General features: G+C 40.6%; 1 protein-coding gene and 1 long non-coding RNA gene across 2 annotated transcripts in view; one reads left to right on the top strand and one right to left on the bottom strand.

Annotated features, from left to right (window-relative positions):
* Positions 1 to 11,711, bottom strand: part of inka2 (inka box actin regulator 2) — a 43,358-nt gene extending 31,647 nt beyond the window's left edge. The window contains exon 1 of the mRNA XM_034166092.1: positions 11,636 to 11,711. Coding sequence (XP_034021983.1) covers positions 11,636 to 11,707 — 72 coding nt within the window. The 5' untranslated portion in view covers positions 11,708 to 11,711. The remainder of the gene's footprint in view (positions 1 to 11,635) is intronic.
* On the top strand, positions 6,035 to 19,191 carry LOC117506583. Its single transcript, XR_004559510.1, has 3 exons — positions 6,035 to 6,047; positions 10,480 to 10,482; positions 19,090 to 19,191. It is a non-coding gene; the product is annotated as an uncharacterized LOC117506583 (long non-coding RNA).
* The last annotated feature ends 397 nt before the right edge of the window (positions 19,192 to 19,588 follow it).

The raw sequence follows: 19,588 nt of genomic DNA, 5'->3' as shown, positions 1-19,588 counted from the left end.
TACTGTTAAAAGTGCTGTCAACAGCTAAACATGAGGTCAAGAAATATGTCTATTTTTTTTTTTTTTTTAATAAAACAAGTAATTAAGTAACAAGTATTTCTATTCATTAAAGTCAAGATAGGGTGACTATAAAGTGAGTATTGGCAAAACGGGTTGTCATTTTCATGTTGAGGTGGCGGGGGGGTGTTGTTGGCAGCTGCTGAAAGTAACTAGTAATCTAACTTAGTTACGTTAATTTGAGTAATCAGTAAAAGTAACTGAGTAAACAGTCATCAGTAATTGGATTACTTTTTCAGAGTAACTGTGGCAACACGGCTGGTGAGTTACAAGATGATCGCACTTTACGTTTTTGAGTTATTGTCTACATCACGCAGCCTGGGATGTAAACTCACTCATTCACCCGCTCATCTACAATTATTTTTCTTTTTTCCAAAGAAGGCAGTGGAGAAGACAGAACAGTTGAACAAAGGGGTCACGTGTGCTTCCAGACGCTAGAAACAACAAATTCAAGCTAAATCATCACGTTGGCGTCTTTGTTTGCCACTTCATTACAAAGCAGGTTGTGTGTGCTTCATGTAACAATAAGAACGCTTTGGAAAAGGTTTGTGTTGTATCTTGAACTTCACAAACACAGACTCCACCAAGACTTGGGACAATTTTAGCCAAGGGGAAGGAAGGACCCGTTGGAAAATAGAAGCTGTAATGGTTGGAACAAAACAAACGAAACTACAGTGCTTAATATTATAACGTGATGAAGCCACACTCTAAAAGGTGACCTCATGTGCTGACTTTTGTGTTTGATCCCCAGATATTGGTCAGGTTTGCAAAGTGCCTCAGTTGGGAAACGAATGAAGTGAAATCAGCCTCATAACTGACGACATCAAAAGCTGTGATTTATGGTTTAATTTGTGAGATGACTTTGTTCAGCAGGTGTGTGTGTGTGTGTGTGTGTGTCCACGTTTAGACAAGATGACTCAAAAGCACGTCACCGTTTGTAGCTGCAAATCCAAGGTGGTGTGAAGGGCTTATGTGCCTTCTGTGAGTCTTTGTCTGTCTGATGTATGACTCATGAGTCACACGGAGAATAAAAATATTTCATTGTTCCCATTATTTCCCTGAGCAGGAAGAAATAAAAGCTGAAGGCTGTGTGCAAACTGTTTTCATTTACCAATACAAGTTTAAATTACAAAATTCTGACACACTTCTTGCCACTTAGTCAACACAAGACAGCTTGGGAACAGATGGGTCAAAGGTCAAATGTTCAAGTTTGACCTGACATTAACCCCCCCGACATACAGACCCCCTCCTAGTCCCTCAGACATTTTTCCACACGTGTGTGTCACTTTCTCTGTACAAATTGATGGCAGTGTGTAGAGTGATGAGCTGAACTGTGAATTACTGCACTATTAATCAGACCTTGAATGCCACATTCACACTTCATGTTCTTATTAGCGCTGCAAATGAAATACATTTCCAATTTTGAAGAAAAAAAAAATCAGTGGGCACTGATCACAAAATGAACTGTGACAGCTTATTTATCAAGCTTCAAGGGCATCGGGGGCTCCTGCACTACAAATGCTATAAATAGTTTATTTCTTTGATTAATTTTGTGGAGGTTGTTCCATACACCTAGTGGTTTCTATTCATTTCTGTTGGGTATCAAACTCTTGAAATCGTTGATGGAACACCTTTTCTTCAAACTAATATAACCAACAAGGGGCCCCAGTTATATAACTTTGTCTACCTGTACTCTCTCGACTTTTCTGTAATCAATTTGACACCAATGATTTAAACGTAAAGGAGCTTGTGCCTGCCACGTCCCCTCTCTTTTTTGAGGAAAAAAAAAACAGCTTGATTTTTACTATTGTGCTGCTGCACTGGAATTATCGCCTTCATATTTTTCTGACGGAGGTTTGTGTCACCTCGTCAGTGGTGGGCACAGCTAACCAAAAAGTTAGCTTTGATAACCATTAATCCGATAAATGAAAAGGTATCTTTTATGTGCTAAACTGATAAACTGCTAAAAATGTATCTTTATTAAGATGATCGATAACTTTTAGTATTGATTCAGATGCGGCCACATCAGATTACACTGTCAGCTTCTGATAAACCAGTTTCACTTTAACTTTTCACTGCTGGGCAAATTCGAGGATCACAAACACATAAGAATGTAGAAAAAATAAATGAATACAAAATAAAACCCCAAACACTGTCATAATCTTTCAAAAGCAGTAAATCACAGTATCAGAAGTCACAGTTTATCTCAGTATTAGATAAACCGTCATTTACAAACTAAAAAGCTGCTGCTTTTTTCACACGCTTTCAACCCTGCGGCTTAAACAATCAAAATACATCCATTAATGCATTGATTGGCAGAGTAAAATACACGTTAGTCAATGTAAATTCTTACCTGTTAGTTTCAGTGGGATTCATCTGAAGAAATAAAGCAACTTTTTTTAAAAAATCCAAAACAGTGTCTAAACTACACTACCCACAATGCTCCCTGTATTGACCGGCCAATCACGTCTTGTGCTTAATGACATCATCAGCAAGCGACAGGCAGCCAGTCTGCCACAAACACACGACAGATGGACTAAAATGTTTGATTTTAGGGTTTTCAAATGTTTTAGTAACACTTTATATTAACTGCACGCTATAAAGCATTAGTAAAGCATTTATAAAGTGTAAGTAAATGCTTAAGTAACTACTTGTAAAACATTTACAAGACATTCTTTTTTTATTAGCGACTCATTGGTAAGAACATAAATAGATGGCTTAATAATTATTAATAACAATATATGTAATGTCATTATAAAACATTTATAAATACATTTTTAATTCTCTATAAACCAAGTTTACTAATGCATTGATAAGCATTTATAAATGTTCATATAAAAGTGAATTAGTCAACAGTTTGAGACTGTGATTAAAATATATATTAAGCATATACAAATGAGTTATAAAACAAATTTGTACATAGATAAAGTATTTAAAACTGGATACTCAGCGTTATGATCCACATTGCATGGGTCTTCGCGACATTTTACTTCCTCTCTGGCATTCCTCATCAGAATCCTCCTGGCTCGACCACAGCCAGAAGGCTGTTCCTCTCCAAAGCAATCGCTAGCTTCGCGCTAGCTCCACTCAGGATGCTGCTCCAGTACGCCGCCTCGACTCTCCGCGGCCTCAACAACCGCTGCCGCCCACTCTGTGCTGCTTCTCTCCAACAGCTCGGACTGCTCCGCACCTCCCGTCCTCCACATCGTGGCTCTGGTCGTATGTTTTCTTTTCACACTTCATCTGCAAACGCTATACCTTCATTTTGGTCTCACCGCTCGCCTACTTCTGGGTTACGTCATCACAACAAACCACACGTGAAGTGGACCAATCTCCGTCCTCTCGCTCGCTGCTCCCATCACACAGACTCACACCACTTGAAACTGTCTCTCTTCAATACCCGCTCTCTCACAAACAAGGGCCTCATCCTAAACGAATTCATCACGGACAATAAACTGGATTTCCTCTGTTTAACTGAAACCTGGCACAAACCCCTGGATTACTTTTCCCTAAATATAGCGACACCCCCTGGATTCACTTACATTGAAAACCCCTGTTCTGAAGGGCGGGGCGGAGGCACGGCAGTTATTTTCAACAAGGACATTAAAGTCACTCCCATATCACTCCCAATTTTTCATTCTTTTGACCATATTGCTTTTAAATTTTCTGGTCCCTCACCTCTGGTCACTGTTGAAATTTACCATCCCCCAAAGCCCAACCCCTCCTTTCTCTCAGAACTCACTGACCTCCTGACTCAAATAAGTGCCATCTCATCATCCATCCTTCTGCTTGGTGACTTTAATTTTCATGTCGACAATATCAATTCCATATCTGCCACTGAATTCCTGGACCTTCTCAACTGCTTCAACATCACTCAACTAGTAAACTTTCCCACTCATTCTCAAGGCCATATTCTGGATCTAGTATGCTCTACAGGTGTCACAATCCATAACCTTGCAAGCCATAACCTGCACATTTCAGATCACCTTGCCATCACATTTAACATTAATATTTCCCTTACTGTCACCAAAACAAAACGTACAATAGTTTTCCATAATCTCAAATCCATCAACCCTGCTGCTCTTTCCTCTGTCCTCACAACTAAATTATCCACCTCCCCTCCTCCATCATCTGAAAATCCTTCTGAACTGGTCACCCACTATAATAATACTCTTTCCTCCTGCCTTGAAGAACTTGCCCCAACTAAAACCAAAATAGTCTCCTTCACTCACACTGCCCCCTGGCGCAGGTCTTGAAAAATAAAGTCATGCTGACTTATGGTTTTGATTATAAATAACATTAATACCGATAGAATAACTCCATTAATGTCAATTATGTCATTTGTACAAAGTTAAAATATAACATATATCTTTTAATGTTGAATAATGCACTAAATCTGAGGTTTTGTAACAAACAGACAGATCGCAAAGGATTCTGGGTAAAAGTGCCTCTGCTAAACACTGGCCGAGTCTCTCTTTTTGGAGCGAGGCGGAGGGGAAGGCGAAGGGCTACAAATCCCTCCATTTGGAGGGGTAGGAGGAGCTTACTGCTGTCTCTGAAAAAACAAACATGGTGCCGAAAGAGCCACATAAATGAGCGGATTTCATTACAAATTACGCTGTTTAGAAAGTTATAACTTGCCAAAAAACTTTACAGGCAGTTGTCTATGACAGCAGCGTGTATGCTGCTGGATGCATGTTGCGTATGTTGTCGTTCTGAAGAATATCATAACATCGCTCGTGCGCTGCGTTATAATGCACATACACACGAACGCTACGATAAGACACTTTTATATCTCACAACAAATCATGATAAAGTGTAAGCACATTAATTTGTATGTTCATAAATCTTTGGATAATATCAATCCCTGCTGTTGGATTTCAAGGTCTGTAACATGTTTGTATTTTGTAAACAAACGGAGCCCTGAACACACTCATCTAATAAGCTTTCAGGCAGAAAATGAAAAGTTTCATCAATGGGAATAAGTTGGAAAATATATACACACACACATGTATATGTGTAACACATAACCTGACGTCCTAATAGAGTGATATTATTTGTCAAGGAAATTTCTAAAGGAAATAAGGCTGGATGCAAAAAATGGGAGAATTTGAAAAAGAAATAAGGTTGTAATTCCATTAAAAAAGTCAAACTTGTATAATGTATACATTCATTGCACACAAAAAAGCCATTTGCAAAGCCAAAAAGTTGATTTGACAATCATCTGACATAACCTGGGTCAAAATAAATAGAACACTGCTGTTCCCACACGCTTAGTGAACACTACTGACCAGTAGATGGCAGTAAAGGTCTTGAAAACAAAATTCCAGATACAGTAATCCCTGTCTGCTACATTTAAAATGCGTGGAATTTAACAAACGCAAATAAAACCAACATCTATAAACGCAGAGAGAATATATTCAAGAGAGTTTTAGGCACTAGAGTTTAATGCTGTTGTCCGTGGAGCCTGAACAGAGTGTCTGAAATGCATTTGTCCTGTCGTGATGTACTGAGATTACATCATCCTACCCAAAATGCATTGCGAGTCACAGGATGTGCTCACAAAACCTTAAAAATTAGCACATTACTTTAAAACTAAAACATATATCTGATATTTTCACTTAATAAAACTTCAGACATGACAGTAATTTTAAATAACTTGTCCAAAATTTGTTTGGTTAAAATTTGAACCATAAGTTAAAAATGTATGCCTCTGGATGACTTAGGTGATATTGCCAGCCTATTGGTATGGTGTTAAAGTAAATGTTTTTTTTTTCTTTTGGGGCTGTTTCTCCTTTGTCTGCAGAGGATTGAGATGCTTTTTATACAAGTGGCTCTCTTCTGTTTGCAAAGGTTATAGCTGTGCGTCTGTTAAACTTTTAATGGGTGAGTGCTAAACTAATTTTAAAAATGCTTGTCGCTGTTCAGCTTTGTTTATTTTGTTTATCGGTTTAAACGTTATCGGACAAAGATTAATCGGAAGATAATTGGTCTGATAATGGTTTTTAAAGTTATCTATTTTTAAAGTTATCTAAAAAGATAATCCGAAAAGAAAACATTATCTTCGATAATTATCTGTTATCAGATTATCGGAAGTGTGCCCACCACTAGTGATGGGAGTTTCGAAGCCTCATGAACCAATGAGCCACTGCAACACAACTGGCTGAAAATCGACACACTGCTTCGACGCGTTTGATACAGTTTGAAGGGTGACATCTGCTGGATTGCTTTGAGAATTACCTTGAGCAAGTGCCCTGACAAGTGTTGCATTAATTCATGACTGATGTGGTTTGTTCTTGAAAAATAATAATAAAAAAATGTCATATGTATTATTGTGTCTTTTTAATATAATAAATAGTCCGTACAGATGCACACATAATGGTTATGAAAGCCTTTATTGTAGACTATATCTAGATTTGTGTTATCATTCCTCAAATTATATTTGTATAAAATGTGACGGGAAAAGTGAGGAAGACATGTGCTTCTGCAACTGGTGCTTATGTTTCTGTAATTTGTAAATTAGAATAGAGGGGATAGGAGATGGTGATTGTGCAACTTTCAACAATTTTTATAAAAAAAAAAATAACGTCAACGGTGCTGGACTTTAATCGGCTCCTCTTCTGCCTCACCACCTCTCCAGCTTTGGAGAAGACCCGCTCACAAGGCACTGATGTTGCCGACATCGACAAATATTTTTTTGCCATTCTCTGTAAATTGGGATAGACTGCGACTCGTGTCGCCCAGTATTTGAGCCGGTCTTCTCCTCTGGAGGTGGGCATATGTTGGGTCAAACCTTTGTAGTAAAGCCCTGAAGACTTTGCTCTCCACCGTTTTGAACGGTCGTGCATCTTCCACAACATAGTCCACCAGTGCCTCATCCAAATCAGCTTGTCTGCCTTTAATGGAAATACAGTCTGACATGCTGAGCTATTTTTGTTTATGAGTATGTTTTAATCTTAGATAAAGGATAAAATACAGGTTACATGGCCTGATTCCTGCTCCAGGAGCAGCAACAGAAGCAGCAGCCATTGATGTCTCGGGATGTTTGGACCTCATGTGTCACAGCATTGAAGACGTATTGTTACTGTACATCAACTCTTGAGCACAAATCAAGCACTTGACCTTTTTGGTGCTTATTAGATCAAAGCGCTCCCAAGCAATTGATCGTGCTCTTTTTGGAACTGGCTCCTCCATGTCCCTTCCTCACCACTACTCACTCTCTCACACACACACACACTCACCTTTCTCACACCTTTCACTTCAACTAAATCACAGCTCTTCAGTCACTCAGCTCAGTCTCTGATCTACCTATAATATATAATCTAACCTATAACTGTGTGAATAAATGTTGTATATGAATGGATGCCTGTTGTGTATGGTGTGTGTCTGTCTATGTTAGATCCTATGTGTATGTACTAAATGAACTCTAAACTAGACCTAAATATAAACTAATGCTTTCCTTGGCTTCGATTCACGTGGTAATTGGCAATAACAGTGTCGCTAGCAGTCTCCTCCTCTCAAAAACCCACCGTTTGAGCTGCGATTCAGATCTCATTTAAATACTTGGCGGGTCGTATTGAAACGCCCAGATTATGTGAAGCTCGACACGTGGTGTGACGTAACGAGGCCTCGCTCGCAGTGGTCACGTGATGGGGGCGTGCTCGAAACGCTGCTCACTGACACTTCTGGTTCAAAGAGCTCGATGCTGTGTCGAGCAGACTGACTCGAGCTTAACATCACTACCCACCACTGCATCTGACCTTAAAAATTTCATTAAGATCATTAAGTGAGCCTCTGGTGATTTTACAGCACACCTTCACAATGTCCATAAGACAATTTCGCTGCTTGATGGACAAACAATCAAACCAACAAATGTAAGAAAAGGTAAAAATAGATGAGATAAAACCTGAATAAAATATTTTCATAAAGAAGTGTCCACATGAAAGTTCAGAAGCTTCCATAAAAAAAAATACATGCGCTGGTTGGCTTTTTTACAAACTGCATCCACTTGGGGCTCAAAGCACATTTTATCATCAATGATGGTCCCCAAGTATTTGTACTCCTGGACCCGCTGTACACACTGGTCATTTATGAGAGCTGGAGGGAGAACAGAAAGTGACCTTCCAAAATTAATAACCATTTCTTTGGTTTTGGTCACACTGATATCTAAAAAGGATGTGTTGCACCAGTCAATAAAATCTGATAAAACAGGACCATGCTCGAGGGCTTCCTGATTTAAAAGTGACACAATGACAGAAACACTTTACCAGCAAAAAAAAAAAAAAAAAGTTATCCGACTGAAGATAATTGGTCCGATGATAGTTTTAAAACTTATCTGAAAAGCTAATCCACGAGCAAAAACATTAGCTTCGATAATTATTTGTTATCAGATTAGCTGAACTGTGCCCACCACTGCCTCCAGTCCCTGTAAGTGCAGCATAGAAGGAACCCTGAAGAAGTAGCCTTGATATTTCAGGCTGTTAGTGTAGCATCTCATTGACATAACACAGAATGCATCAATTTCCACTGTTATCCTGTATAGTCATGGTTCAAGCCAGTCAAGCAGCAACAGTGATGAGCTGTTACAGTTTGGCAGGGGTGCATCTCAATGCATACAAGCCCCACATCTGCATCATTTGATTTCCCATAAGTCTCTTCTATGCATTGTTCAGAAGTGTTGCACACGTGAAGCAGTGTGACAGTAAAATCAACAGACAGTGTGGGTGTGCCACAAAGGGAGTACCACCCCCTCAGTCAGTGTGCCTCATTGAAAAAACAGAAGTCAAGATTTGGATTTCTGTGACGTGTGTAACATAAGTTTAAAACAAGTGGTTTCAGGCTGAAATTCTGCTTCAAGCAGTGGAGCTGCTAATATGCATAATCAGAGAATAACAGTGGGATGTGAATAATGTTGAAAATAAAAGCCTAACCCTGTATAACTGGAAGTGCATAAAATCTAAATTTACACAACATGACCCCTTTAAACTGCAGTGATTAATCAGAGTCACAGCACTGTCTCAGCGCCTTTGCTTCAACACGTTTATGGTCTCTGTGCTGCAGATGGAGCGCTCCATTGAGCGCTGGATGAAAATGAGTCACAGCAGAAATAAAAGTGATAAATTTGGCATTGACACCATGCGCTTTCAGAACAAGATACTCTTGACAGATTGCGCCCCACATGGTCCCGTGGTGGGGAATCTGCCACAGCTTTTTAACTGGCGTCTGTTGCTCTCTTGTCTTCTCTTTGATCATTGGCACGGCCCAACTCTTTTAATTACGTTACCAAACTGTGATACAGCAGCTACAACTCGGCATGTTCTCCTGGCATCAGGTCTTGACCCCTGAATGTGAAGCGTCACTTCACAGATGCCAGTCATCGAGTCACAGAGTGGAGCAAGTTGGAAAACAGGCAGCCATGCTGGTCTGGTCTGTTTACCGGTGGCTTCATGTGTGTTTAAATCAGCTTTGATGCTGACTCCAAATCAGATCTGTGCCAGACAATGTTACCTTGAAAACCCAATCTACACTGTGTTACTGCCAAATGTGTGTTTGAGAGTGCACAGGTTGAGTTTTTCCCATATTAAACACAACAGTATTTCCATGTTAAATCATGGCGCATACACAAAATTGTCTGCCATCATGCAAAACATCCCTGAGCTGGTAAAAGCATAAGGTTCGGGCCACAAAAATATAGATAAGTGAGTGGGTGACTGAGTCAGTAGATGAGTTAGTCCTTTGGTTGTGTAAGCAAATAACTCAAAAACAATAAATGCTTTAATCTTATGATTCACTAAATTAAACTATCGTTTACCGAGGACTAACCCTTCCACACCGAGTCCAGCTAGCTGGACCAGCCTGTGACATCACCACGCTAATGTTAGCGAAATGTCTTGTAAATCACTTCAGAGGTGTTATTAGGTTCCAATAACAGCATTTTCAGTATCAATCAATCAATCAATTTTTTTATATAGCGCCAAATCACAACAAACAGTTGCCCCAAGGCGCTTTATATTGTAAGGCAAGGCCATACAATAATTATGTAAAACCCCAACGGTCAAAACGACCCCCTGTGAGCAAGCACTTGGCTACAGTGGGAAGGAAAAACTCCCTTTTAACAGGAAGAAACCTCCAGCAGAACCAGGCTCAGGGAGGGGCAGTCTTCTGCTGGGACTGGTTGGGGCTGAGGGAAAGAACCAGGAAAAAGACATGCTGTGGAGGGGAGCAGAGATCAATCACTAATGATTAAATGCAGAGTGGTGCATACAGAGCAAAAAGAGAAAGAAGCAGTGCATCATGGGAACCCCCCAGCAGTCTACGTCTATAGCAGCATAACTAAGGGATGGTTCAGGGTCACCTGATCCAGCCCTAACTATAAGCTTTAGCAAAAAGGAAAGTTTTAAGCCTAATCTTAAAAGTAGAGAGGGTGTCTGTCTCCCTGATCTGAATTGGGAGCTGGTTCCACAGGAGAGGAGCCTGAAAGCTGAAGTATAACAGCATTGTCAATTTTAGAAGTGTTTATATAACATGTTTGTCATATATTCTGTAAAAGCTACTGAGAAATAAACACATAAATGAAGAAGTTTTACAGAGATCTGCCACTGACGTCACTGTGCTGCTCTACTCTAATTGGCTGTCACCCCCGCCACTCAAAAAAAAAAAAAAACCACACAATGAGACTTTTTAACCTCTTAAAACAGGTCAAGGTTAGCCATCTTTGAATTTGTCCAAGGTCTGTGTCCCAAGAATGTTCCCTGTGAGTTTGAAGACTTTGGCAGTACTAGGACTGGACTTACACTGTACACAGACGGACAGATGGACGGTCACAAAGTCTTTGCAATACTGATGGCCATATTTGATGGCCTCAGGTAAAAATTACAATGACCTCATTTCAATTTTGGGCAGGATATGTGTCCAATAAATATATATAGCCCCAACTCAAACAAACATTCATGCCATAACATTTAATTTATTCAATGTGTCTTTTTTCCCCAGTGTATAACCATTTAGACCAGTTAAGTCTGGCAGTGTGGAAAAATAGGGACATGAGTACTTTAACCATCTATTAATCTGTTTATTATATATTGACCATCAACTGAATGGTTTAGTAAAAAAAAATAAAAAAAATAATAATAATAATAAATGATAATAAATGGCCATAACTGTTAAATGAATAGTTCTGTCCAACCAGCAGTTTCACGCTGATTTAAAATGCACATTTCTCAAACTGGATTACACTTAAATGATCGAAATAGCAGAAAACTGCTTTTCTGTTGATCATAAATAGCTTGTCTGATGTAATATTATAAGTAAATACATTTAATACCAACCTAAATTATCCAAAGAACGCTACATCTCTTTAAAGATGAAAAACAAACTTGCCACAAATGAAACGAAAACTGTCTTTTAGCTCATTAAAATTGAAACATTTGTCCCAAATGTGGAGAGGAACGTGCACATGGCCGTGCACGTGGATCTGTTAAACCTGTATAGATTAGTGCGATTTAAAAAAAAAAAGAAAAAATATGCAAAAATGTTAAATGTTAAATGTGTGCATTTAAAAGACAGTGTGAACACGTACCAGCTCCTGCTTCAGTCGTCTCAGACACGCGTCCATGTTTTTGCGTTCTGGTTTGGAGAGCCGCTGATCCATAAGAAAAAAAAAAAAAAAAAAAAAAAAAAAATATATATATATATATATATATATATCCAAATTCAATTAAAACGCTTTGTTAGTCGCCGTTGAGGCATGTCTACAAAATATTTCACACGGACAGCTGCAACAGAAGCGACGAAATCAAAATTTGGCATCTGGAGATGCGCAAAACCTGCCGGAGAAGAACGCGCGCGCTGCTCGGACCGACGCACAAAAACAAAAACAACTTCCTGATGAGGAAAAACAGGCTTCAGATACTCCAAAAGATGGAAGTGAGGTTGTGTTTTGTCCTCCCGTCGGTTTGTGCGTCCTGCTGCCTGCACTGCGCGCACCGTCTGCGCTGCGCCTCCAATGTGCGCGCATTCAAATAGGGATGAAATTTGATCCAACATTTACAGCCGAATAGCGTTGCGTGCAGCCAGTTCTAATGAATCACCTGGAAACATCTGAATGAAGGCTGACTCAATATTATTAAGATTTCTGGAAGACTATAAGTAAAACAATAGATTAAAAAAAATCTTTGGTGTAAATCCACGTGGATTCTGCGGCCACTTTGGGGGAAGTTTCAGGAGGATGTGTTAGTGTTTGGGAAATCTGCTCCAGGGACAGTTTCCTACGTGGTCAGACAGGAAACACCTGAAGGTATGGAAGCCTGTTCCTACATCCTTGGAAAGATTTTAAAAAGCAATCCACCACCTCAATTTTTACTTATATGTTTTCACCAAACTAATAGATGCAAAATTACAAATCATGAGCTACAAAGTGAGAATTTAATCATATTTCAATATTCTGAGCTTGGCCATAGCTGTAAATCATTCATTCATTTTCTGCTGCTTGTGCAGGTCCACCTTATGGTGCCAGTAGCTCATCCCACACTTCCCTATCCTTGTCCTGTAATGCTTCCTTGGGGATCCTGAGGTGTTCCCAGTCGTTAGGTGGCTTATTTACCATTACAGAGCAGGTAAAAACATCAAATTTGACATGAAGTTGCTTTTGCTCCTTCCCATCAAATTTTGCCTGTCACTCAAATTCCTGACCACACGACGTGTTTTCAGGTGCAATTCCACACTGGGGTACTTACTTTCTACATTTGCTTTATGTCTTTGCCAAGCTGGAAAGGTCGATTGTCATCCTATGACACCAGCAGTAGTTCCAGCAACATCAATGAAACCAGACAAGAACTTTTCTGTCGAAGGAACATGACCATGGACAGATTGCCACCCATACGGAATGCTCTAATGCAGCACGTGCGATGCGCAATATACCAAGCAGGTATCTGGACTACCAGTACAGGCACAGAGCAAACAGTCTCTTTCTGCAGGAATTTGTCTGGACAAGAGTGTCAGGTACCTGGGTACATTTGGAAAACAATTCCAAAAAAATCCAAAGTATGCAGGGAATTGATCAGCTGATCCTGCAAGAGAGACTGCACAATATGCAAATAAGGCAAAGCAAGTCTTGACTGTACCCTATTGTGCAATTACAACTGTAGTCTGACCAGGTATTTGAGTGCTACTCCCACAGGCATTATGGAAAGGTCTTTAGGACTGAAAGACTGGTCATAATACACTTTGCAATATACACGTCAATAAAGAGAAACAGCTAAAATTTGTATTTTCCCACTATTACATGTGCTTGGCATTATCTCAACAAGCTTTGAATATAATTGTTAATTGTGGTAAGTCCTATCCTGATTAAACTTAAATTATGAAAGAATGTTATTTGATTGCAGAAATTCCTGATCATGTGTTATTCTGAAAATTGTAAAACATTATAAACCTCAGATGAATGATGGGTAGCAGATGCACTCTGCATTGTCTTGCTATGACTCCACTCTTCTTGAGATGCGAACTCACGATCCTCAGCATGGGAGTGGGACTCTCTAACCAGAAGGTTAAAACCCAGGGCTCATGGCCTTGTGACCAGAGAATCCTTTTTGAGCTGTTGGGAGTGAGGTTTACTAACTTCATATGCACAGCGACTCCTGCTGGCCTCTGTTAGGGCCCCTTCACACATAGTGCAAATTTGGTTGATTTGCTCATAAAGTGTGCATTAAGCACGAATCGTGTGCAAAATTGCAGCTGCCTCGTACACCTGTTGCTGCATCTATTTGTGCACACCAGCGGCTGAAAGACAGAGTGTGCGCTGTGCAAGCCCATCGAACCCTCTCGTGGCAGGTGTCGGCCAAACTCCAGGTGACACGCACGAACATCTAACACCGCTCGTTTTGGCACTTAGATAATGTGTGGCCATTCGCACTCTTAACATGACAACAGTCAGCAGACAGTCACTGTCATGCTTGCAGTGAAATCAGTCTAAATACCCCACCAGTGTGGCTTTGGTCTGTGCACTGAACTGACGAGGTGTGGCCACCGACAGGCTGTGGAGCTCTGTCGTTCTGGACATCCCAGCTGGACAACATGTACTTTTTGATTACCTAAAGTCACGCTTATATAAGTCAAGTCTGAGACCATGTGCTGGTGCTGCTCTTTGCTGCATCCACAACACCACAGAACCACCCCGGGTCCTGGATGGCAACCACGCAGGCAGACAATCAGTCCATTCCCACATCTCTAAAATAGCCATCTATCTGCCACCACCAGCTGAAATGTGGCGTTCTTCAACTACTGGGGTCCTCCGCACTCGGGCACCTGCATGTTGGATAATGCACAGGTAAATGGGCCACATGTGATACTGTTTAGACAGACATGAACTAACAACTGCCCACTGTGATGCGCGTGTGTCTGCTTGCTGTCCTCACATGGACATAAATAAAAACATATATCGCTGTGGCGACGGACTGCAGCGAGCGCGTGCATGCTGCAGGTCACTGACAGGCTGCCCCCAGATTGAAACGGACCATCAGATCATAACACGCAGTGGGCAGTCTGACTGTCACGTCACATGAGCTGTGTTCCACATGATGCAGTGTCAGTCCTGCGCCATCCACAAGACACGCGTCAGGCAGAACACACACACATGGGCCAGCTGGACACACGCAAGTAGATGTGGACATGATGAGACGAGCGAACTGCTTATCATTCATGTCATTTCATGACTGTACGTCAATGACCATGGGTCATCTACAGAGGAACAGACGGATCATACTTGTATTGTCCACTTGATAAGAGGGATTCAATATAATGCGGTGCGTTTTTTTTTTAAAATACGTCCATGTCCTTCCTGATATCAGGCAGTTTCCTGCACCTTTCACAGGACAGCGATGGTATCTCTGTGGTAAAGTTTCTGACTGGCAACTGTGGGTTCGAAGCCTGTGGGTGACATGTATTTTTTTTAATTTCACAGCAGCGCGATGTGGTTACAAATCGCACTGCTGCTCACACTGTGTTCCCGTGTACATGAACCGTCGCACCAGCATCGTGCATGCCTGCCCATTGGCACAATGTTTTGTGGTGTACTTATACGAGTTCTACCGCCGTGAGTTTCCCTAAGTTGTACGTATTCGCACTATGTGTGAAGGGGCCCTCACATTGGCCATTTTGGATTTTTCTGTTTTATGCAGAAACTGTAAACATTTCAAGATATAGGCAAAATTTGATGGGAAGGACCAAAAGAAACATAAAGCCAAATGTGGTGTGCTTACCAGCTCTGTAACAGTAATCTCACATTACTGTGCTAAGTAACCTGACTGTAAGACAACTGGGAAATACAATTTCTTTAGCATGTCCTGAGTCTTCCCTTGGGCCTCCTCCCAGGGAGATGTGCTTGGAAGACCTCCCTAGGGAGACGACCAGGGGGATCCTCACCAGATGCCCAAACCACTTCAGCTGGCTCATTTTGATATGAAGAAGCAGTGGCTCTACTCAGAGTCCTTCCCAGATATCTGAGCTTCTCACCATGATCCTGAGTGTAAGCAGCCCAGTCTCTTTTTCATGCTCCCGTCACGAAATGAGTCACATTTTCGTGACACATTTTTACCATTTCTCTCCCTCTACCTTCCCTAACCCCAATCATAACCCCCCCCCCCTTGCTCCTGTCACAAAAAGCGCCACATTTTAGTGACAGTATCACAAACCAATTGATTAATTTACTTTTTGTGTTGCTATCATGAAATGGTGTGAGATTAGGTTGGTGTAAACCCAGATACCTGAATTTCATTTCCATTGCTTGTATCCACAACCTTGTTTTTTCAGTTATTATCCAAAGTTCATGACGCGTACGTGAGGATCGAAGGGTAAATAGCGATTCTTGCCTTCTGGCTCAGCTCTTTCTTCACTACGATGGTCCAGTATAGCGTCTGCAGAACCTCAGATGCAGCCCCAATCCGTCTGTCATTCTCATGGTCTATGTTACTCACACTCCTGAACAAGACACTGAAATACTTTATCTCCTCCACTTTAGGCAGTAACTCTCCCCTGACCCATTTGTACAGCACTGAAAAGAAAATGTTACAAAGTGCTGCTACTAAGTCTTTGAAGGATCCTTGATTGATTTTGTGTCAAACAAAATGGTTACTTAGGGGGACTCATATGAGAAGTACCTGTTGCATTGTGAGGAAACATCATCTATGACATTTTGTTGGCATGTGGCGCTTTTCTCTGGGCATGATCCACTGTGCAGGTGCCTCAGTGATAAGTGACTCCAGCAGCTGGAGAAGATCAAGGACATGCCCATGTTTCACCTGGCTCGAGCAGACAGACATTTATGGCATCTCTGCCTGGACGGTTGCCAGTTCCTTGGGATGGTAAATGTGGCACAATCTTCCCAGACTTGTCCTGTCACATAAAATAGTGCAAGAAAGACAGATCACAGAAAGCATTACAAAACACAAAGGGTTTGTAAAAATAGTCACGTATTAGCCAAGATGAATAAGACAATAAATTGAAGATGGACATCACGTGATGCAAAAAGAAGTCATGTTAATGAACACGTTGGGTCCCATTTTCCAAAGCACTGCATAGACAACACAAGTGTCTTGTTTCCAACCGATGCAGTTGCCATTTTCACAACCTGTGCTCACATTCTTTAAGTTGGAAGTGCACTCATCTGTGTGTCCCTGGCTGTGCTGGTCTTAAAATGAGCAGTGGTCAAGCAGTGTTGGTGCATTGCTATCATGTGGTAGCAGAAAGTGATTGCACCATAGAACAGCAAAAATTAATTTGAAGTCAAGCACAGACTTTGTTTGCTGTGTACACAGTGCAGTATTCAGATATAAATTACAGAGGGAGCTTCATGACTTCTATACCCACAATAAAATTGAAAACAACAATCAAATGAAATCAAACTAAGTAACAGGAAATACAAAACTTCACTTTACTGCTTCACCTCAGGGAACTTTGGTGGCTACTCTCACATTCCATGCAGTTCCTTTCTCTTGCCAGAAAACCCTGACTTCAGTCCCTCATCTAAACAGGTATTGGCCAGGTTCCAGCACCCACTTTTTGCCCTGCACCTACTTTACCCTAAATATTATTCTCCGCGTAAGTAGCTAAATGGAGTTTGTCACGCTGCAAATGCAACTGTGCTATGCATTTTAGAGTGTGCACTATAAATTAAGTCTTGAGTTTTCTTTACAAGATAGTCAAATCTGTAAGAAAGTTGATAAACATAGTAAGTCATACTTCTTGCAGGTGTTATCATTCTGCATTCGCAATTCATAAATTAAATACTATGTCATAACTATGAGACTGTCATAATTACAAGACACAATGTAGTTATTTGCAATTTCACAGTCTATTGTCATGAAAAATTCATAGTAAAATGCAAAGATAATGCACAAAAACTTGTGCATATTCTTATGCAACTCTCAGTTAAATTCGTACACATGCTTCAGACAAGAGGCTGTGATGACATCACACACAACAATATGGTGGATATTCTAAACAGAAAAAAAAAAAACAGAAATTAATTTTATTTATTTTTATTCTCACCTGAAATGTGTATTGCCTATACACATGGAAATTTGTAGGAACAGGCATGAAATATTGTGCATGTTTTCAAGCGATTAAGTCACAATGCATGATAGTTATAAGAAGCGACTTTATTTATATAGGGCAAAATCACAACATAAGTTTCCCTAAGGCTCTTTGTAAGGTGCTTACTACTTAGCAATCTGGGGGAAAAAATAAGGTGGCGAATTATTATTATTTCATATATTTTTCTATCTTTTGCTTGGCAGGAACAGGCGCCCTTCTGAGTCAGTTTGACTGAGATAAACTGACTGAGTCAAGGTTTGCCACACAAACTGTAGGTCCTCTTCACACAGAGTTGTGACATTTCTGAAAGGCTGCTGCTGATTGTAAAACATTCTGCCTCTCCTGCGAGCCAAAGAGGTCAATAAGTCAGCTTTATCACGAGAAAATGTCATGTTTGCTGTGAAGAAAGAAAGAACCTCCAACACGTACTGCAATAAAACAGCTGTGCTCACATGAAGGATGATACGATCGTTTCTCCATATTAAGCCACAGAAATGCCCGGCTGGGTGCAAACAAATGACAAAAATGCACACAGTGCTTCATGAACCAAAACAAAACAAGAGATGCACATTGTCCCGATAAGATACTGATTTCGACTGAAATTGATCATGTTATGAGTTTCTTTTTTTGACACTGGAATTTGATTTCTGAATTTTGATCAGTTGATCCTAAATGTTACACAGTGGCGTGCCCTCCTGGACCTGTACAAGACAATCCTCAAAGTGTGAGGTACTAAATGCAAAGTGAGTACTTTGGCTTTGCTACAGATATTATAGTTAATGCAGGTTGGGTCGTTGTCTCAGCTTGTCACGTTCAATCCTCGAAGGAAAGAACAGACTGCTACAGATACTTCTGTAGGTGTCTGTCTGTCCATTTCCTTCATTAGCATACAAGTTTATCAAAAGTACAGCCCACTTCTTTATGGCTTCATGTGTTTCCAACATTCATTCAATTTCTGTGCTTGTGTACTCCAATGAAGGGTCATGGGGGGTGGGGGTGGAGGCTGGAGCCTATCCCAGTAGTCATAAAGTGAGATCCTGGACAGGACATCAGTCTATCACAGGGCCAAATATAGACAAGTGTTTAATATGTTTTGATCTTCAGTAATTGTGTTCACAAGAATATCTACATGCACACAGGCAAAGAAGATGAGTTTTTATTGCAATTTGTCTGTCAGCAGAGTATCTAAAACATAAGTAACATGGTTTTCAACTAATTTGCGGGTAGAATTAGACTGAGGAACTCTGGGTCCTCCTTTGAGATTGAGAGGCACCTGAGAAGAGCTTATGGAGTCCTGAGGTCGCTGGATAGAGGTGTTTGGCGATGTCAGTACCTTTGCAGGTGAACGAAGGTCCAAGTCTTTAGAGTCTAGTGCTGTGTCTTGTTGTGAGACTTGCATGCTAATCAGTGACCAAAGATGATAACTGGATGTCTTTGGTACAGTCCGCTGGAATAGCTTTGTATCAAAGGAGCAGTTACTAAGAGAGACTAGGTTGAGGATTATCACTTTCATTGTGAGGGAGCGTCAGATATGACATTTTGGCCATGTGGCCCGTTTACCTGTGCATGATCTGGTCTTGGACTTGACTTCTATAAGTGTGGCTTCAGGCAGTCAAACAGTGGCCCTTTGATGTCTGAGCTTTGATATTTATCCCTGATTTTTTTTTTTTTCGCTGAATCCAACCTTTGATCTGTGATTTCAGATTCTGATTTCTTTGATCAGAATCCTTCCCTTAAACCTGATTCATTTGATCCTTTTCCAGGATCAAAGACAGATGGGCAAATAGGTCAGTAATTGGGATCAAAGATAAGTCATCAATACAAAAGCTGAGGGATTGGGATCAAAAGGATTAAAGTTAATCAATCAGGATTTGAAAGATAAAGGATTTGAAAGATAAGTGATTTGTCTCAAAGAGCAACAACCTCCAACTTAGAGATTTTT

This window comes from Thalassophryne amazonica, chromosome 3 (genome assembly GCF_902500255.1).
Source record: "Thalassophryne amazonica chromosome 3, fThaAma1.1, whole genome shotgun sequence".
NCBI classification, from domain to species: domain Eukaryota; kingdom Metazoa; phylum Chordata; class Actinopteri; order Batrachoidiformes; family Batrachoididae; genus Thalassophryne; species Thalassophryne amazonica.
The sequence above is the reverse complement of the archived record's forward strand: the minus strand, read 5'-3'. Positions and strand labels throughout refer to the sequence as shown.